At 44.5% G+C, this 22,060-nt stretch overlaps 1 protein-coding gene across 2 annotated transcripts; it reads right to left on the reverse strand.

The window, feature by feature from the left end:
* Window positions 1–15: 15 nt before the first annotated feature.
* LOC125522948 (protein INVOLVED IN DE NOVO 2) lies at window positions 16–5,808 on the reverse strand. 2 transcript variants are annotated; one of them, XM_048687988.2, is made up of 7 exons: window positions 5,635–5,808; window positions 2,371–3,319; window positions 2,063–2,244; window positions 1,686–1,775; window positions 1,305–1,592; window positions 961–1,173; window positions 16–555 (listed from the first exon to the last, which is right to left on the reverse strand). In XM_048687988.2, exons 2-7 carry the CDS (start codon window positions 3,293–3,295, stop codon window positions 334–336), a joined length of 1,920 nt encoding a protein of 639 aa, XP_048543945.1. In that variant the 5' UTR covers window positions 3,296–3,319; window positions 5,635–5,808; the 3' UTR covers window positions 16–333. The 2 variants fall into 2 exon arrangements, with proteins under 2 accessions (XP_048543945.1, XP_087388343.1); XM_087532217.1 differs by lacking the exon at window positions 5,635–5,808 and adding an exon at window positions 3,996–4,228.
* Between the last annotated feature and the right edge of the window lie 16,252 nt (window positions 5,809–22,060).

Consider the following 22,060-nt stretch of genomic DNA (forward strand, 5'->3'; position numbering starts at 1 on the left):
TGCCATCATCATTAATTCAGACAACAAACAAACACTCCTCTGAATTACTATCAGCAACTTAAGACAACAAAGCATACAGCGGCGCTTACCAACAGACGCCGATGATCGGGTCGATGGCGTGCTTGCAGGTGCTGATACTACTGCAAGTCTTTATTCAAGCTTGTCTACACAGATGGATAGAGACTTCACTAATGATACTACTACTGCAACAACAGGATTATTTCTTATTCGATTTGTGTCCAACATGGGGTAGATGGTCCCTAGAGATTTATCAAACAACAATAATGCTGATGTCCAGGCCAGGAGGAAAGAAGCGACATCGATTGGGCTCAATCAACGCTTCCTCCTGTTGGCTCGCCACTGTCTCAGGACCACCTGGACAGCTTCCTTGAGAGACGCCTTCCGTTCTTCCCTGAAGTTCCACAGCTCTCCTACGGGATACCTGGTGCTGTTAACATTGTACTCACGCAGCGCCTTGGTCACCAACGAATATATTTCTTCGCCATGCTCATCTTTTAATTCTCGAAGCTTTGCGTCGTCAGCATTGATTCTTTCCTAAAACGCAGCAAGCATGCACCATTAATTGTTACAAGTAAAACAAGATAACCCAGTTAATGAGACTCTAAACATGTATAATCAAATGGCTGCTATATGAAACAGTATATATATAGTAAGCTACCCAAGCATGTACTACCTCCGTCCTGGTTTATAGGTCCCCTTAGTAATTTGTGCCAAATTTTGACCAAAGATTTCACTAACAAAATGTTAATGCATGTCAACACAAATTATATCGTTGGATTCATATTTGAACATAGTTTTCAATGATATAATTTTTGGTGACATGCATGAACATTTTATTCGTTTAATCTATGGTCAAAATTTGAAACGGAATACAAAGGGGACCAATAAACCAGGACGGAGGTAGTACAAGCAGTGGTTTCTTACAATGAAGATCCATACCATTTCCTTTCCATCAACCATGACAGCCCTAAAAGGGTGCCATTCTGGATTCTTTATTTCGGCTTCCCACTTTGAACAAAGGATGGCAGCAGTAACTTCTGCATCCTCTTTCGACAACTTCTGTCCGAGAACATTTGAAACTGCTTTCAGATCAAGCTCGCCCATTCTCTTGATCCCTATATGTGCTCGGCCACCTGGAAGATTAAGCAAGCCCTGTGGAACATGCAGTAGATGAAAAGATGAATAATCCATAAGATCTGAAGAATTAAATAGGTAAATCACATCGCTGAAGCAACATAGCACTGTACGCATCGCAGTTTGATGACTTTTTAAAATAAACATACATTTTCCAGCTCCTTCCGAGCTTCTTGCATCTCAGTATTGCTTTTGCTTTCTTTAATAACCAGAGTTTGGTTAAGTGACTCCATAGCATCCAGTTCATCCATCTTATCTTGCAGCTCCTCACTAAGTTCATTGATTTTATCCTTCGAGACTGAATCTTCATGACCTGGCATATGCTTCATCACTTCCAATTTGCCCTTCAGCTGCTGTATTTCCAATTCAAGCGTTTGTTTTGCTTCCAACTGCTGTTCTAACTCCAGGATCTTGTTTAAAGCAGCAACTTTCTCTCTCTGCAGTTTCCATAGAGTAAGACTAACATACAAGACATGTTGTTCAAAAAACCGAACCATCACAGCACACAAAAAGAACAAGGACGCGTATACCTTCTGATCTCTCACAAGCTTCACCACATCCTCATCAGCTCTCTGTTGTTCCGCTGTTGCCAACTTAAGATGGTTTGATTTAATAGCATTCTGAATTCAAGCAAAAAAAATACATAAGTTGCACGCATATTTCTAAGCAACAGGGCCTAATCTTGTACACTTTCATGCCTTAGTATAGTATGTAAAATGATGTCAGACCGATAATCTTGTGAACTAGTATTATGAGTGATCTTCATGAATTCATATTTATTGGTCTGATGCACCCACTAAAAGCTCAACACTGCATATCGGGGTTACTGGGGCCACTTGAGTCTACTTCAAGAGATTTAAAGATGGTGCAAAAATAGATGAGACGCAGGGCCAAGAAAATCGCAGACCTTCTGCTTCTCCTGCTCAAGATTACTTTTGTCATGAGAACTTTTTGCAGCAAGGTCATCAAGCTCTTTGGATCTTGCATTTAGTTCACTCATCTTCGACTCCAGTTCTGAACGCAGATTTTGGTTCTCATCGATGATCTTTTCAGAATGTCTGCGAGCTAGCTGCTGCATCTTCCGAATTTCTAGTAGTAACAAGTTTTGGTGAATAATTATAATAACTGAAAACATGAAGATGCTGATGACAGAAGAACATGCATCTTGACACATGTACAATATAAAAAAGATAACCATCCAAAATTAACACAAACCTTCATTATATGCCTGGAGACGTTGTTCCCTTTGCCCCATCATTTTCTCAAGTGACACAGTTGTCTCATTGTATCTAAGTTCAAGCTCCTGTAAATACTTATTCTTGACCTCAATTTGGTTAGCTAAATTAGCTACAAGTTTATTATTTTTACGCGTTCCTTCATTCTCAAGATCATCGATAGTTTTCAAGTCAGCATTTTTCCTTAAGTGGTCCCCAATTAGCCCCGGAAAATTGTAATCTTCAGCCCTTGCGACCCATCCACAAAGCTTTGACCCTTGATTCATGTTTTGCTTCCAGTCCCTTCTGCCACAACCTCCTGCCTCAAAGTACTTTTCAAACGCAAGTGCATTTCTGAAACCATTCCAGTTTTTTGCAAACTCAACAATAGCATTCCCTGTATGACCTCGAAAATTCCATAATGGAATAACCTTCAGTGGGCAAAATTGCGATAATTCCCCCTTCAAACGATTTCCACTTTCTCCGACTTGACGCCCGTCCTTCCATTCAGTAGGTACATTAACTAGAACTCCCATCCAGGGCCACACAAACTTCTCATGTCTGTTTGGAAGAGGCTGCGGCTCTACAGCAATTTGCTGCGGCTGCTGCGGCTCTACAGCAATTTGCTGTGCCTGCTGTGGGTCAGAAGGTTTAGCAACGCCATTCTTCAAATGCTTGGCAAGGGCACGGTGCGATGCTTTATCTTTTGCTGGTCGATTAGGTGCTGCACCTACTCCTGAGGAATGCTGAAGAAGGCTTTGCATGTTGTAATCTTTATTCTTCCTGCCAGTACAGAATGGGCAGCTGTAACTATCACCATTCCTGAACTTTAAATCTCCTGAAAGCAGGCGGGCCTGAATTTTGGCTCCATACTCGTCAATCTCAGAATCGCTAATATCCGAATCGTCATCTGAACTGTATTCCATTTCCGAGAAGGGTTTTTTGATAACCTACAGGAAACAGAATCATAAATGTATTTTTACTTCAGTCAACATCATGGAACACTAAAAAGGATATCAGGACTTGTAGTAGTAGAGAAGAATAATACCCTTGCCCAAGTAACAATGGAGTACAATTACACTACCAACAAAACATGAACTTGGACATGTCGACACAACTCTGAAAATAAGATTTTAATATATTGTATATAGTGATTTAGTCGATTAGCATAGAGAACTAAAAAAGTAAGTAGCAAACAACAAGCTTGCAAGCAATGTCAGCCACTACTCAGTTATTCTAAAAACAGAACAGTTCTTAAAACAAAATTACGTCCCTAATCAAACTTCCAATACAATTAGATAAATCTTTACAATAAATAATGTCAAAAATCATCATTTCAAATTTGAACCAGTACTACGGAAATAGCAGAACATCAAGAGCTGATAATCCTAATTTACAACTACAAGAAGCATATAAGGAATTTGGAGGGGGAAACCAGATCACGAACTTCTAGATCTTAGGCATCTTCACATGCTTAGACCATTAAGACAAGAAGCAATACCAAGTGTTCAATTCACCAAGAAATCCCCGTCTCTAAAATGCGGGTTAGAGGCCTATGCAGCTGAGACACATCATTCAATACTCGGAAGATCTGCCTAACAACCACGTCCACCAGCGCATGCTCACCTTTGGGTCGCCGAGGCAGAGGACGAGCTCGTGTTCGGGGAGGCAGAGAAGGAACACGGGGTCGGGGAGGAAGAGAAGAAGCCTGGCTGGTGGGGGCGGCGGAGGGCGTCGCAGGCGTGGCGGCGGCTAGGGTCCTGTGGGAGGGAGGGGAATGGTGGTGGATCTGGATGTGTTGTTGTTGCTCGGGAGGGGACTAGGGTTAGCTACTCGAACCGGAGAACTGATGCACCGAATGCACCCATGGGATCTGAGCCACCGGATAGAGAATAGAGGGATCAGATGCTACCAGGAGATGGGCTGCAGGTACATTTTGCATAGGCCTCGCAAACCGATCATCCCTTTCCTTTTCCGTTACACCAGTAATTGTGTGTGTGCAATGCACATTAATATTAGGTAAGATATTAATTGTATTGCACATTAGTATTGTGCAAGAATTAAATTACACATTAATATTAGGTAGGATATAATTACTTGATTAATGTTGGCGTTGATATTAGACATGATATCAACTAGTAGAGGGTGCTAAACATGTTAAACACCAGCGCGGCGTAGACCGTTGGATATATGTGGTTGAATGAGTGAGATTTACTGGATCTCCGCGACTCACTCTTTTTACATTAGCAAGCATAGATATAGATATAGACGTGTATATATAGATGTATGCACGAGGCGATCCAAAAGCTCTTAGTTATCCCCTCAAAAATAAACTCTTTGAGTTAGGGTCATAGATAATGATATCAGGATTTGTAGTGCTCCTAGTAGAGAAGAATAATACCCTTGCCTAAGTAACAATGGAGTGCAATTATAGTACCAATCAAATAACAAAACATGAACTTAGACGTGTCGACACAACTCTGAAAATAAGATTTTAATATATCGTATATACTATATAGCAATTTACTCGATTAGCATAGAAAACTGAAAAAAAGTACTTCCGCCGTTCCTAAATATAAGGTGTTTTAGCTTTTCTCTATCTATTTTCTCAGATTCGTATGCATCGTAGACGCGTTTTAGCGTGTATATTCACTCATTTTAATCCGTGTGTAGTCAAAACTGCAATATCCAAAACATCTTATAGTTAGAAACGGAGGTAATACGTAATCCGTCCGTCTTATAATATAAGAGCATTTTTTACACTAGCGTGGTGTCAAAAACGCTTTTACATTATGGGACGGAGGGCGTAACAAACGACAAGCTTGCAAACAATATAAGCCACCACTAAAGTCATCCTAAGAGAAAACAATTCTTAATACAAATTACGTCCCCGGCTTGCCATTAAAAACCAATCGAACTTCCAGGACAGTCAGATAAAATCCTAACGACAAAATACATGCCAAAATCGTCATTTCAAATCTGAACGAATACTACGGAAAATAGCAGGACACCAAGAGCTGGCAATCATATTTCACAACTACAAGAAGCGCAAAGGGAATCTGGAGGGGGGAACCACACCACGAACTTCCAGATCTTAGGCATCACGTGCTGAGACCATTACGACAGGAAGCAACACCAGGTGTTCGATGCACCAGGAAATCCCCGTGTCTAAAATGCGGGTTAGAGGCCTATGCAGGCGAGTGATATCATTCGGTAATCCGAAGATCTGCCTAACCACCACATCCACCAGCGCATGCATGCTCACCTTTGGGTCGCCGAGGCAGAGGACGAGCTCGTGTTCGGGGAGGAGCTCGGGGTTGTGGGGGAGGGGGAGAGGCCCGACTCGGCTGGTGGGGGGTGGTGGAGGGCGAGGGCGGGTCGCAGGCGCGGCGGCGGCGGCGAGGTCGGGAGGGAGGGAGGGGAGTGATGGTGGAGCTGGATGTGTCGCTCGGGAGGGGACTAGACTGGGATTAGCTGCTACTGCTCGAACAACCGGAGAGCTGATAAACCGAATGCACCCGTGGGATCTGAGCCGTCGGATGGAGAACAGAGGGGTCAGATGCTACCGAATAAACCGAATGCACCCGTTTTGCATAGGCCTCGCAGACCCATCGTCCCTTTCCTTTTGAGTTACACCGTTGCACATTAATATCGGGCAAACGTAAATTACGCACACCCCTAAAATAAGTAAATTATGCACTAATATTAGGTAGGATATAATTGCTTGATTAATGTTTTTATTAAATACAGTATAGATGTAGATGACCATACTTTTTTTTTTACGAAAAATGATCTAGATCTATTATCAAATTTCAGCGGAAGTACAAAGCATCTCGAATATAGTAAAAATTACATTGAGATTCCAATACCCCAAACAATCGAACGAGCCGCCGACACGCCGCTGTCGCCGCTCCCCTTCGGAGCCGGTTTGACCTTGTCGATTATAGCCGGGAAGTCTTCGTGCACGTGCCCCTAGTACCAACGCCCTGGAGCCGCTGTCGTCACCGTTGAAACCCTTGCATAGATCTGAGGCACCTGACATCAAATATCGCCACAAACAAAGAGAAGGCATGAATCTACGTCAGAGCTCCGTCGACTACGTCCAGATGAACAAACACGAGAAGGATCAATGCCCGGAAGACAAACTCGAAGAAGTAGTGCAGCCATCCGCCCGAGCACCGCACCTGCGAGGACTAAGAAACCCTAACCTAAACTACAAACCGGAGCAAAGGCACCAGTGAAAGGACATGCGGTGCCCCCATGTGTGGTTTTGGTAATTGATGACATTCTCTATGGACTAATGGTTGCATTGAGTTATATTTGAAGGATTTTTCCATAGGCATTTCTTGAAGTCCATGTGTTGGTTTCAAGGAGTTTATGGGTTGATCAATGTGCTATTAAGGAATTATCCAATGATTGGTCATGTGAGTGTTGAGCTTATTGCAAGCATGTCTTTAAGAAAAAGATTGTGTGATCATTCATGTTTACCTCCAAGACATCATCCAAACGAAGGGAGTTGGAAAGATTCAAGGTTGATCAAGACTAAGTCAAGAGTGAATCAAGTTGATCAACTCACAAAGAGTAGAAGATGTATCGAGAGGGATCAAGTGATCCCATGGTATGGTACGTGTCCATGGGCTTGCGTCAAGAGGATGATATCATACAACCCATGGGAAGGATGACATCAAGTGGTGATCGTCATCAAGATTGCCGTGTGCAAGTTCAAGTGGAGAATCACGAAGAGATCCAGTGCTTGAAGCTTGCCATCCATTGTGGTGTCAATGGACTTGTGAAGATGTATCGAAGAGTGGCTCACCCATAGTGGAGTATGGGGGAGCAATCATCTAGTCTCCTGTAACACTTTCGATGCGGCTATATCTCCCACGTATCGTAGCACGACTTAGAGGCATAACCGCATTGAAAGCAATGTCGCAAGTGAGGTAATCTTCACACAACCCATGTAATACATAAGGGAAAAAGATACATAGTTGGCTTACAATCGCCACTTCACACAATTACATGAATAAAGCATTACATCATCCAAATACAATCAAGGTCCGACTACGGAACCAAAATAAAAGAAGACTACCCCAAATGCTACACAGATCCCCGATCGACCCCAACTGGGCTCCACTACTGATCAACTAGTACGAAACAACATAAAGGACAAGATCTTCAACGAGCTCCTCCTTAAGCTTGGTTGCGTCATCTGCACGGTATCATCGGCACCTGCAAACTGGTTTTGGAAGTATCTGTGAGTCACGGGGACTCAGCAATCTTACACCCTCGCGATCAAGACTATTTAAGCTTATAGGAAGGGTAAAAGGTATGAGGTGGAGCTGCAGCAAGCGACTAGCATATATGATGGCTAACATACGCAAATGAGAGCGGGAAGAGAAGGCAAAGCATGGTCGAACAACTATGATCAAGAAGCGATCCTAGAACAACCTACGTCAAGCATAACTCCAACGCCGTGTTCACTTTCCGGACTCCGCCGGAAAGAGACCATCACGGTTACACACGCGGTTGATGTATTTTAATTAAGATCAACTTTAGGTTTTCTACAACCGGACATTAACAAATTCCCATCTGCCCATAACCGCGGGCACGGCTTTCGAAAGTTCAAATCCCTGCAGGGGTGTCCCAACTTAGCCCATCACAAGCTCTCACGGTCAACGAAGGATATTCCTTCTAGCGGGAAGACCCGATCAGGCTCGGAATCCCGGTTACAAGACATCCTCGACAATGGTAAAACAAGTCCAGCAACACCGCCCGAATGTGCCGACAAATCCCAATAGGAGCTGCACATATCTCGTTCTCAGGGCACACTCAGATAGGTCAAGCTACGAGTAAAACCAACCCTCGAGTTTCCCCGAGGTGGCCCCGCAGGCTGCCCAGTTCGGACCAACACTCAGAGGAGCACTGGCCCGGGGGGGAGGGTTAAAATAAAGATGACCCTTGAGTCTGCAAAACCCAAGGGAAAGAAAAGGCTAGGTGGCAAATGGTAAAACCAATGTTGGTCATTGCTGGAGGAGTTTTATTCAAGGCGAACTGTCAAGGGGTTCCCATTATAACTCAACCGCGTAAGGAACGCAAAATCCGGGAACATAACACCGATATGACGGAAACTAGGGCGGCAAGAGTGGAACAAAACACCAGGCATAAGGCCGAGCCTTCCACCCTTTACCAAGTATATAGATGCATTAATTAAATAAGAGATATTGTGATATCCCAACATATCCATGTTCCAACATGGAACAAACTCCAATCTTCACCTGCAACTAACAACGCTATAAGAGGGGCTGAGCAAAGCGGTAACATAGCCAAACAATGGTTTGCTAGGACAAGGTGGGTTAGAGGCTTGGTTTAACAATATGGGAGGCATGATAAGCAAGTGGTAGGTATCGCAACATAGACATAGCAAAAGAGCGAGCAACTAGCAAGCAAAGATAGAAGTGATTTCGAGGGTATGGTCATCTTGCCTGAGATCCGCAAGGAAGAAGAACGAGTCCATGAAGAAGACAAACGGACGTAGTCGAACGGATCCTCACAAACGCGACGTTATCGGAACTAACTCGAAGAAGCAACGCCGGAAAAGAAGCAAACAACATAGTAAACAACCAACACATAAGCATGTCACGGGGCGCAAACAAGTATGATGCATGTCCGGATTAAAGAGGCATGGCATGGCAAAGAGTACAAACAATCCTACAAATTAAGTGGAGCTCAATATGCAATGAGTTGCATATTGACGGAACACCACATTAATTATTTAGTTCTCTCCCGGTTAGGTACTCAACAAATTTAAATGTTGGTTAACATGGCAAGAGGTGAAGCATAACAAAACTATACTATCTAAACAATTTAAATAGGGCCGGATATAACAAATAACGAATCCGGTAAATCCCCATATGCATTAGCAATTTGGTGCAACAACAAAGTTAACATTTAAATGTTATTATCATGATGCGGAGGACATGTTCAAGATTATGCAATTTTTATTAAAAGTTGACAAGAGCATTATGAAGCAGTTGTCACCATGGTGGAAAGGAAAGGGGCCACGACGATGATTCCGAAAATGGTACCAGGGCAACATATCGGTTCCGGTAGCTCACGGAGATACCGGTGCAAAGGAAGCAAGGGTGCGGATGCGTGCAAAAGACGGTGGGGCGCTCCCGGATACCGGGTGTCCCATGAGTCGACGATGGTCACAAGGCAAAAGAGGGGCAACGTGCACCGACAATTCGAGCACAGAGCAAGCACGAGCATCTCATACATCACACATGCATTAGTTCATGGGCGGTCGTCTCGAGGTTATACCTTCAAAGCGTGCGTTATCGAAGGGGTTCAAGTTCGATGCGGTGTAAGGGAAGTAGACGTTCTCGGGACGTTCGGTAGTAGAAGTAGGGGTACATGACGATGGTAGAGGTACTCGTGATCTTGGCGGCGGTAGTCGTTCACGTTCTTAGTTGCACAATTTCCGTAGATGCTTGGGATCACGGCGAGGGACTTGACGTCCACGGAGGCTTTGAGGGTTGACGGTAGTTGTTCTCGTATCGTCGTGGTACTTGGTGATTTCGGAGACGGCGGAAGACGAACTTGGCGGTTTTCGTTGACTTAGTACTTGGCGTTATCTCCGGTTCGGTGATCGTTTTAGGCGTTGGACATCGAGGTCTCCGGCCGTAGTGGTACTTGGTGAATCCCGAAACGGTCTTGGCGTCTTCGCGCGTAGGGGTACTTGTTCGTTTACTCCACGGTCTTGGCGGATCCACGCGATGGTAGTGGTACTCGCGAAGAGGTACTTTATAGTCTCGACAACGGGCATACACATTTTTGTAGATGAACTTGACTGATCCGAGGGATCTGAGTGTCGCGGTACTTGGCAAAAAAAACACGTCGAGGTACTTGGTGATGTTCCCTGTTCAGTGGTCGTTGGACTTGGCGTCCCGGCCTGTAGTCATCCGGTATATGTTGTAAAGAGAATCACCATGTGAATTCCCTCGGTTTAAATGGACCGAAGATCCATGCAACTTATTTAGTTGAGCTTTAGAACGGGTTGCATGATGACATGATGCAATGCACATGAAGCAATGATGAATGCAACGAACCAAACAAATCACACGATGAATCACAGAAACCCTCGAATGAATCTGAAGCTCCGGCCTTGGGGCGTCACAACACTCCACCACTACGAGATCTAGAATGGCACCGGAGGGAAAACGGAAGAGAAAGAGGAGAGGTAAAGCTAAGTTGCTTCTTTGACAAGTGAGTGAGACCAAAGAACCTTGAAAAGGTTGGACAAATTAAAAGAAAGAATACAACGAAGAAGAACAATGTTGAAAGCACTCTGGTTAAAAGAGATGAAAGACTTGATAAAATGAAAGAACTTGAGCAGCGGGCACACACTTCGGTTAAATGGATAGGCATGAAAAGAACATGATCTTTGACAAAACAAGATGATGGGTTTAAAAGAGCAACATGACAATGCCTCCGGAACAGAAGAATAGAAGATAGATAATTGAAATAGGATAATGGAGAAGAAAAATGCCAACATCTGCCACAAAAGAGCTTGAAAAGGCATCTTAGGAGAAGGGTCGAACGGAGTTGTTGGAAACACAACAACGAAAAGATAAGCTTGATATGGTCATATGGAATACAACTCAAAATATGAGGCGACAACCTGCCAAACAAGATTGGATTGATATGAACAAGAAGACGAGAAACTATTTCACCGGGAGGATAAATGAAGAACTTGGGTCAATTATGTTGGGGAACGTTGCAGAAAACAAAAATTTTCCTACGATTTCACGAAGATCCATCTAGGAGTTCATCTAGCAACGAGTGATCGGATTGCATCTACATACCTTTGTAGATTACGCGCGGAAGCATTCAAAGAACGGGGATGAGGAAGGCGTACTCGAAGTGATCCAAATCACCGGAGATCCTAGCGCCGAACGGACGACACCTCCGCGTTCAACACACGTACGGTCAGCGTAACGTCTCCTCCTTCTTGATCCAGCAAGGGGGAAGGAGAGGTTGAGGAAGATGGCTCCAGCAGCAGCACGATGGCGTGGTGGTGATGGAGCTGCAGTACTCCGGCAGGGCTTTGCCAAGCACTATGGAGGAGGAGGAGGTGTTGGAGAGGGAGAGGGAGGCACCAAAGGCAAAGGTGAGAGGTCCTCCCTTCCCCCCACTATATATAGGGGGCCTAGGGGGGGCGCCGGCCCTAGGAGATCCAATCTCCTAGGGGGGGCGGCGGCCAAGGGAGGAATCCCTCCTCCCCAAGGCACCTAGGAGGTGCCTTCCCCTTCTAGGACTCTTCCTTTAGGGTTTCCCCCACCCTAGGCGCATGGGCCCTAGGGGGAAGTGGCGCCCCAGCCCACTTTGGGCTGGATCCCTTCCCACTTCAGCCCATGGGGCCCTCCGGGATAGGTGGCCCCACCCGGTGGACCCCCGGGACCCTTCCGGTGGTCCCGGTACAATACCGGTGACCCCGAAACTTGTCCCGATGGCCGAAATAGCACTTCCTATATATAATTCTTTACCTCCGGACCATTCTGGAACTCCTCGTGACATCCGGGATCTCATTCGGGACTCCGAACAACATTCGGGTTACTGCATATACATATCCCTACAACCCTAGCGTCACCGAACCTTAAGTGTGTAGACCCTACGGGTTCGGGAGACACGTAGACATGACCGAGACGACTCTCCGGCCAATAACCAACAGCACGATCTGGATACCCATGTTGGCTCCCACATGTTCCTCGATGATCTCATCGGGTGAACCACGATGTCGAGGATTCAAGCAACCCCGTATACAATTCCCTTTGTCAATCGGTATGTTACTTGCCCGAGATTCGATCGTCGGTATCCCAATACCTCGTTCAATCTCGTTACCGGCAAGTCACTTTAATCGTACCGTAATGCATGATGCCGTGACTAGACACTTGGTCACTTTGAGCTCATTATGATGATGCATTACCGAGTGGGCCCAGTGATACCTCTCCGTCATACGGAGTGACAAATTCCAGTCTTGATCCGTGTCAACCCAACAGACACTTTCGGAGATACCCGTAGTATACCTTTATAGTCACCCAGTTACGTTGTGACGTTTGGTATACCCAAAGCACTCCTACGGTATCCGGGAGTTACACGATCTCATGGTCTAAGGAAAGGATACTTGACATTGGAAAACTCTAGCAAACGAACTATACGATCTTGTGCTATGTTTAGGATTGGGTCTTGTCCATCACATCATTCTCCTAATGATGTGATCTCGTTATCAATGACATCCAATGTCCATAGTCAGGAAACCATGACTATCTATTGATCAACGAGCTAGTCAACTAGAGGCTTACTAGGGACATGTTGGTGTCTATTATTCACACATGTATTACGATTTCCGGATAACACAATTATAGCATGAATAAAGACAATTATCATGAACAAGGAAATATAATAATAATGCTTTTATTATTGCCTCTAGGGCATATTTCCAACAGTCTCCCACTTGCACTAGAGTCAATAATCTAGTTACATTGTGATGAATCGAACACCCATGGAATTCTGGTGTTGATCATGTTTTGCTCTAGGGAGAGGTTTAGTCAACGGATCTGCTACGTTCAGGTCCGTATGTACTTTACAAATATCTATGTCTCCATCTTGAACATTTTCACGAATGGAGTTGAAGCGACGCTTGATGTGCCTTGTCTTCTTGTGAAACCTGGGCTCCTTGGCAAGTGCAATAGCTCCAGTGTTGTCACAGAAGAGCTTGATCGGCCCCGACGCATTGGGTATGACTCCTAGGTCGGTGATGAACTCCTTCACCCAAATTGCTTCATGCGCTGCCTCCGAGGCTGCCATGTACTCCGCTTCACATGTAGATCCCGCCACGACGCTCTGCTTGCAACTGCACCAGCTTACTGCCCCACCATTCAAAATATACACGTATCTGGTTTGTGACTTTGAGTCATCCAGATCTGTGTCGAAGCTAGCGTCGACGTAACCCTTTACGATGAGCTCTTCGTCACCTCCATAAACGAGAAACATTTCCTTAGTCCTTTTCAGGTACTTCAGGATATTCTTGACCGCTGTCTAGTGTTCCTTGCCGGGATTACTTTGGTACCTTCCTACCAAACTTACGGCAAGGTTTACATCAGGTCTGGTACACAGCATGGCATACATAATAGAACCTATGGCTGAGGCATAGGGGATGACACTCATCTCTTCTATATCTTCTGCTGTGGTCGGACATTGAGCTAAGCTCAATTTCACACCTTGCAACACAGGCAAAAACCCCTTCTTAGACTGATCCATATTGAACTTCTTCAATATCTTATCAAGGTATGTGCTTTGTGAAAGACCTATGAGGCGTCTTGATCTATCTCTATAGATCTTGATGCCTAATATATAAGCAGCTTCTCCAAGGTCCTTCATTGAAAAACTCTTATTCAAGTAGGCCTTAATGCTGTCCAAGAGTTCTATATCATTTCCCATCAAAAGTATGTCATCTACATATAATATGAGAAATGCTACAGAGCTCCCACTCACTTTCTTGTAAACGCAGGCTTCTCCATAAGTCTGCGTAAACCCAAACGCCTTGATCATCTCATCAAAGCGAATGTTCCAACTCCGAGATGCTTGCACCAGCCCATAAATCGAGCGTTGGAGCTTGCATACCTTGTCAGCATTCTTAGGATCGACAAAACCTTCCGGCTGCATCATATACAATTCTTCCTTAAGAAAACCATTAAGGAATGGCGTTTTGACGTCCATTTGCCATATCTCATAATCATAGAATGCGGCAATTGCTAACATGATTCGGACGGACTTTAGCTTCGCTACCGGTGAGAAAGTCTCATCGTAGTCAACCCCTTGAACTTGTCGATAACCCTTAGCGACAAGCCGAGCTTTATAGATGGTCACATTACCATCCGCGTCTGTCTTCTTCTTAAAGATCCATTTATTTTCTATGGCTCGCCGCTCAACGGGCAAGTCAGTCAAAGTCCATACTTCGTTTTCATACATGGATCCTATCTCGGATTTCATGGCTTCTAGCCATTTGTCGGAATCCGGGCCTGCCATCGCTTCTTCATAGTTCGAAGGTTCACCGTTGTCTAACAACATGATTTCCATGACAGGGTTGCCGTACCACTCTGGTGCGGAACGTGTCCTTGTGGACCTTCGAATTTCAGTAGGAGCTTGATCAGAAGTATCTTGATCATCATCATTAACTTCCTCTCTAGTCGGTGTAGGCACCTCAGGAACATTTTCTTGAGTTGCGCCATTTTCCGGTTCAAGAGGTAATACTTCATCAAGTTCTACTTTCCTCCCACTTACTTCTTTCGAGAGAAACTCTTTCTCTAGAAAGGATCCATTCTTGGCAACAAAGATCTTGCCTTCGGATCTGAGGTAGAAGGTATACCCAATAGTTTCTTTAGGGTATCCTATGAAGACGCATTTTTCTGACTTGGGTTCGAGCTTTTCAGGTTGAAGTTTCTTGACATAAGCATCGCATCCCCAAACTTTTAGAAACGACAGCTTAGGTTTCTTCCCAAACCATAATTCATACGGTGTCGTCTCAACGGATTTCGACGGAGCCCTATTTAAAGTGAATGCGGCAGTCTCTCAAGCATACCCCCAAAAAGATAGCGGTAAATCGGCAAGAGACATCATAGATCGCACCATATCTAATAGAGTGCGATTACGACATTCGGACACACCATTACGCTGAGGTGTTCCAGGCGGCGTGAGCTGTGAAACTATTCCACATTTTCTTAAGTGTGTGCCAAACTCATGACTCAAGTATTCTCCTCCACGATCTGATCGCAGGAACTTGATTTTCCTGTCACGTTGATTCTCAACCTCACTCTGAAATTCCTTGAACTTTTCAAAGGTCTCAGACTTGTGTTTCATTAAATAGATATACCCATATCTACTCAAGTCATCAGTGAGGGTGAGAACGTAATGATAGCCACCGCGAGCCTCAACACTCATTGGACCGCACACATCAGTATGTATGATTTCCAATAAGTTGGTTGCTCGCTCCATTGTTCCTGAGAACGGAGTCTTGGTCATTTTACCCATGAGGCATGGTTCGCACGTGTCAAATGATTCGTAACCAAGAGACTCTAAAAGTCCATCAGCATGGAGCTTCTTCATGCATTTGACACCTATGTGACCAAGGCGGCAGTGCCACAAGCATGTGGGACTATCATTATCAATCTTACATCTTTTGGTACTCACACTATGAACATGTGTAGCATTACGCTCGAGATTCATTAAGAATAAACCATTCACCATCGGAGCATGACCATAAAACATATCTCTCATATAAATAGAACAACCATTATTCTCGGATTTAAATGAGTAGCCATCTCGAATTAAACGAGATCCTGATACAATGTTCATGCTCAAAGCTGGCACTAAATAACAATTATTAAGGTTTAAAACTAATCCCGAAGGTAAATGTAGAGGTAGCGTGCCGACGGCGATCACATTGACCTTGGAACCATTCCCGACGTGCATCGTCACCTCGTCCTTCGCCAGTCTCCGCTTATTCCGCAGCTCCTGTTTTGAGTTACAAATGTGAGCAACTGCACCGGTATCAAATACCCAGGAGCTACTACGAGTAATGGTAAGGTACACATCAATTACATGTATATCACATATACCTTTCGTTTTGCCGGCCTTCTTGTCCGCTAAGTATTTGGGGCAGTTCCGCTTCCAGTGACCACTTTCCTTGCAATAAAAGCACTCAGTCTCGGGCTTGGGTCCATTCTTTGGCTTCTTCCCGGTAGCTTGCTTGCCGGGTGCGGCAACTCCCTTGCCGTCCTTCTTGAAAGCTTTGTTTCCCTTGCCCTTCTTGAACTTAGTGGTTTTATTCACCATCAACACTTGATGTTCCTTTTTGACTTCTACCTCTGCTGATTTCAGCATTGCAAATACTTCAGGAATGGTCTTTTCCATCCCCTGCATATTGAAGTTCATCACAAAGCTCTTGTAGCTCGGTGGAAGCGACTGAAGGATTCTGTCAATGACCGCGTCATCTGGGAGATTAACTCCCAGCTGAGTCAAGCGGTTATGCAACCCAGACATAGTGAGTATGTGCTCACTGATAGAACTGTTTTCCTCCATCTTACAGCTGAAGAACTTGTCGGAGACTTGATATCTCTCGACCCGGGCATGAGCTTGGAAAACCATTTTCAGCTCTTCGAACATCTCATATGCTCCGTGTCTCTCAAAACGCTTTTGGAGCCCCAGCTCTAAGCTGTAAAGCATGCCGCACTGAACGAGGGAGTAGTCATCGGTACGTGCCTGCCAAGCGTTCATAACGTCTTGTTTTGCAGGGAGAACAGGTGCGTCACCCAGCGGTGCTTGTAGGACATAATCTTTCTTGGCAGTTATGAGGATGATCCTCAGGTTCCGGACCCAGTCCGTGTAGTTGCTGCCATCGTCTTTCAGCTTGGTTTTCTCTAGGAACGCGTTGAGGACTACGTTGGCCATTTGATCTACAAGACATATTGTAAAAAATTTAGAATAAGTTCATGATAATTAAGTTCATCTAATCAAATTATTCAATGAACTCCCACTTAGATAGACATCCCTCCTGTAATCTAAGTATAACATGATCCGAGTTAACTAGGCCGTGTCCGATCATCACGTGAGACGGACTAGTCAACATCGGTGAACATCTTCATGTTGATCGTATCTTCTATACGACTCATGCTCGACCTTTCGATCTTCTGTGTTCCGAGGCCATGTCTGTACATGCTAGGCTCGTCAAGTCAACCTAAGTGTTTGCATGTGTAAATCTGTCTTACACCCGTTGTATGTGAACGTTAGAATCTAACACCCGATCATCACGTGGTGCTTCGAAACAACAAACTGTCGCAACGGTGCACAGTTAGGGGGAACACTTTCTTGAAATTATTATGAGGGATCATCTTATTTACTACCGTCGTTCTAAGTAAACAAGATGCAGAAACATGATAAACATCACATGCAATCAAACAATAATAGTGACATGATATGGCCAATATCACATAGCTCCTTTGATCTCCATCTTGGGGCTCCATGATCATCTTGTCACCGGCATGACACCATGATCTCCATCATCATGTCTCCATGAAGTTGCTCGCCAACTATTACTTCTACTACTATGGCTAACGCGTTTAGCAATAAAGTAAAGTAATTTACATGGCATTTCTCAATGACACGCAGGTCATACAAAAAATAAAGACAACTCCTATGGCTCCTGCCGGTTGTCATACTCATCGACATGCAAGTCGTGATTCCTATTACAATAGCATGAAAATCTCATACATCACATATATACCATTCATCATTCATCACAACTTTGGCCATATCATATCACAAAGCACTTGCTGCAAAAACAAGTTAGACGTCCTCTAATTGTTGTTGCATGTTTTACGTGGCTGAAGTAGGGTTCTAGCAAGAACGTTTTCTTACCTACGTGAAAGCCACAACGTGATTTGTCAACTTCTATTTACCCTTCATAAGGACCCTTTTCATCGAATCCGCTCCACTAAAGTGGGAGAGACAGACACCTGCCAGCCACCTTATGCAACTTGTGCATGTTCGTCGGTGGAACCGGTCTCACGTAAGCGTACGTGTAAGGTTGGTCCGGGCCGCTTCATCCCACAATACCGTTGAAGCAAGATAAGACTAGTAGCGGCAAGAAAGTTGACAACATCAACGCCCACAAAAAATTGTGTTCTACTCGTGCAAGAGAACTACGCATAGACCTAGCTCATGATGCCACTGTTGGGGAACGTTGCAGAGAACAAAAATTTTCCTACGGTTTCACCAAGATCCATCTAGGAGTTCATCTAGCAACGAGTGATCGGATTGCATCTACATACCTTTGTAGATTACGCGCGGAAGCGTTCAAAGAACGGGGATGAGGAAGGCGTACTCGACGTGATCCAAATCACCGGAGATCCTAGCGCCGAACGGACGACACCTCCGCTTTCAACACATGTACGGTCAGCGTAACGTCTCCTCCTTCTTGATCCAGCAAGGGGGAAGGAGAGGTTGAGGAAGATGGCTCCAGCAGCAGCACGACGGCGTGGTGGTGATGGAGCTGCAGTACTCCGGCAGGGCTTCGCCAAGCACTATGGAGGAGGAGGAGGTGTTGGAGAGGGAGAGGGAGGCACCAAAGGCAAAGGTGAGAGGTCCTCCCTTTCCCCCACTATATATAGGGGGCCTAGGGGGGGCGCCGGCCCTAGGAGATCCAATCTCCTAGGGGGGGGGGCGGCGGCCAAGGGAGGAATCCCTCCTCCCCAAGTCACCTAGGAGGTGCCTTCCCCTTCTAGGACTCTTCCTTTAGGGTTTCCCCCACCCTAGGCGCATGGGCCCTAGGGGGAAGTGGCGCCCCAGCCCACTTTGGGCTGGATACCTTCCCACTTCAGCCCATGGGGCCCTCCGGGATAGGTGGCCCCACCTGGTGGACTCCCGGGACCCTTCTGGTGGTCCCGGTACAATACCGGTGACCCCGAAACTTGTCCCGATGGCCGAAATAGCACTTCCTATATATAATTCTTTACCTCCGGACCATTCCGGAACTCCTCGTGATGTCCGGGATCTCATCCGGGACTCCGAACAACATTCGGGTTACTGCATATACATATCCCTACAACCCTAGCGTCACCGAACCTTAAGTGTGTAGACCCTACGGGTTCGGGAGACACGTAGACATGACCGAGACGACTCTCCGGCCAATAACCAACAGCGGGATCTGGATACCCATGTTGGCTCCCACATGTTCCTCGATGATCTCATCGGATGAACCACGATGTCGAGGATTCAAGCAACCCCGTATACAATTCCCTTTGTCAATCGGTATGTTACTTGCCCGAGATTCGATCGTCCGTATCCCAATACCTCGTTCAATCTCGTTACCGGCAAGTCACTTTAATCGTACCGTAATGCATGATCCCGTGACCAGACACTTGGTCACTTTGAGCTCATTATGATGATGCATTACCGAGTGGGCCCAGTGATACCTCTCCGTCATACGGAGTGACAAATTCCAGTCTTGATCCGTGTCAACCCAACAGACACTTTCGGAGATACCCGTAGTATACCTTTATAGTCACCCAGTTACGTTGTGACGTTTGGTATACCCAAAGCACTCCTACGGTATCCGGGAGTTACACGATCTCATGGTCTAAGGAAAGGATACTTGACATTGGAAATCTCTAGCAAACGAACTATACGATCTTGTGCTATGTTTAGGATTGGGTCTTGTCCATCACATCATTCTCCTAATGATGTGATCTCGTTATCAATGACATCCAATGTCCATAGTCAGGAAACCATGACTATCTGTTGATCAACGAGCTAGTCAACTAGAGGCTTACTAGGGACATGTTGGTGTCTATTATTCACACATGTATTACGATTTCCGGATAACACAATTATAGCATGAATAAAGACAATTATCATGAACAAGGAAATATAATAATAATGCTTTTATTATTGCCTCTAGGGCATATTTCCAACAAATTATACTCCTCACAATAGCAAAATCCTTAGGGAAGGCTTTAGGTGAAATATAACCCAAGATAACTCCAATGACGAGATTGATGGATTTAAGATACCTCACTCTTAACAACATGTGAATCATGAAACATGAACTCAAATTATCAAGAATGACATAATACCACCTCCAATGATACGGAAAAAAAATTGCACTCCGGATTGCAAGATGAAGAATGCTTGAGCTCCTTAGAAAAGAATCTTGATAAGCACTCCGAGAAGGAATTAAATCCTTGAAGAACCAACATGTAGAACCTCCATGAAGAACTCCGGTAAACAAAAGATAACGAAGAGAAGTTGAAAACTGAAGGTGAAACCTTGCAATGATTAGATGGATCTTCGTGATGAGATAAAGCAGAAAAACTAGAAATGTGGAAAAAAAGAACAAATGAGATCAAGAATTTGATGAACCTCCGGAATAAGGAATTAATCACTTGGATGGAACAAGAATAAGAATTACGTTATGTGTATCCTTCACCAATTTTAATTGATGACAAGCAACGGATAGCATACAACTTATTCCGGTAGAAAGGATTAAGAGAGATATAAATCAAACTTGAGAAAAGGCTTCAACGAACCACCGTTAGGATTTGAAAGAACGAATGAATTGATATGATAACCAAGGAAGAGAACTCTTGAACGAACCACCGTAAGAATTGAAAAAGAACGAATAAAAGATAACGAATCACCGGGAAGAATTTGCAAATGAACGAAGATGCTTGAGAGAATCTAGATACATGAGAACGAAGGGATCACGAACTGATTAGAGATCACTTGAACGAAGCACCGGTAAGATTTGGAGAACCATAGCTGAAAGCCGAGAATGAATAAATCTCAGATGATGGGCTCCGGATAATCAAACTGAACAGAATCTTGAATTGCTCCGGATAGGTGAAAAGAATTCTCGCAATCAAAAACAATTATGAGAGGATGGCAACAAGCTAGAATCATGAATCTTGAAGAGAACGGACCAAGATTGAGAGGAAAAATCTTCTTCGGTCTTGAAATGTTGAGCGTGATGACGAGAAAACACCACCAAGAATTGTTGAGATACTCCGGGATGAAAATTAGAAAGGTTGAGCCAACGGTGAAAAGAATTGAAAGATCTTGGAGAAAAGCATATGACTGATGATGAATCATTCTTACGTCAAACTTTAAAAGATTAGAGAAAAGCTCCGGTTAAATTAGAAGAGTCAGGTAAGATCCTGGGAAAAAACCTGTGGGTTAGGGCCCACTCAAGAGAAAACACCGTTAGAATGATTAAAAAGAGAGATTGCACCGGTTGAATTAAAAGGCTTGAATGAGATAACATCCTCAAAATAGCTTGAACAGATTAAGAGTGGAAACACGAATCTTCTGAGATATCTTTAGCACTCCGGAACAAAAGAATAGCAAGCGGGGAATGATTAAGAGGTGCACTGTCATGAGAAAACATTTGAAACGAGGAAAGGATATGATCAACAAAGCTTGAATTGGATCCACCGGAGAAGAAAAGAATGATGAATGATGAACTTGAATCTCTGTTAGAATCTTCATGAGAATCACCGGATAAGAATATTGTTAGAAAAGAATGGAGAGACTTCATAACCAATAAGATGGATACTTGATTAAGAATTCCGAGTCCTCGAAGAAAAAGGGAGGGTGGCGGGAAAACAAAGGCAACTTGGAGACGAATGAAACAAACACCATTGAGAAGACTTGAGTTGATCTTGCGGATGTTGAAATGATCGGATCCACTTGAAGAGAGACACGCCGGTTGAAACGGATTGACATGACAATCTCGATGATCATGAAGGATTGGTATTCACATAGGAACATGAGAACACCGCAGGAAAGGTATGGAATCAACATTTGACTTCGAAGCAACTCGAATACCACAACTCAAAAACAAAACAAGGATTGGCTTGCAGAATGAGCCAGAACAAACATATGATAGAGATTTCGTCTGAAGTTTTCGTGGTGGGGCCTACACGGGCTCGATCGTACAGCACCATCATGTACAAGGCAGTGCACATGACATATGAAGCGTCCCCGAGTCGACATAGCCAAGGACTCTTTAAGACACAACGAGACCACTGTAAAACCAACCGTGAATAGGCAGACCACTAGACGTCGAACCCCAATTT

This window comes from Triticum urartu, chromosome 7A (assembly GCF_056163025.1).
Source record: "Triticum urartu cultivar PI428250 chromosome 7A, HENAU_Tu73, whole genome shotgun sequence".
Classification (NCBI taxonomy): domain Eukaryota; kingdom Viridiplantae; phylum Streptophyta; class Magnoliopsida; order Poales; family Poaceae; genus Triticum; species Triticum urartu.

What these genes read in the sequence shown, in the direction of transcription:
- LOC125522948 (XM_048687988.2), bottom strand. Translation starts at nt 3,295, where the DNA reads ATGGAATACAGTTCAGATGACGATTCGGATATTAGCGATTCTGAGATT. An exon ending in TCTCCAGGCATATAATGAAG is followed by an intron (nt 2,245 to 2,370) that starts GTTTGTGTTAAT and finishes TGTTACTACTAG; the next exon opens with AAATTCGGAAGATGCAGCAG. An exon ending in TTGAGCAGGAGAAGCAGAAG is followed by an intron (nt 1,776 to 2,062) that starts GTCTGCGATTTT and finishes GCTTGAATTCAG; the next exon opens with AATGCTATTAAATCAAACCA.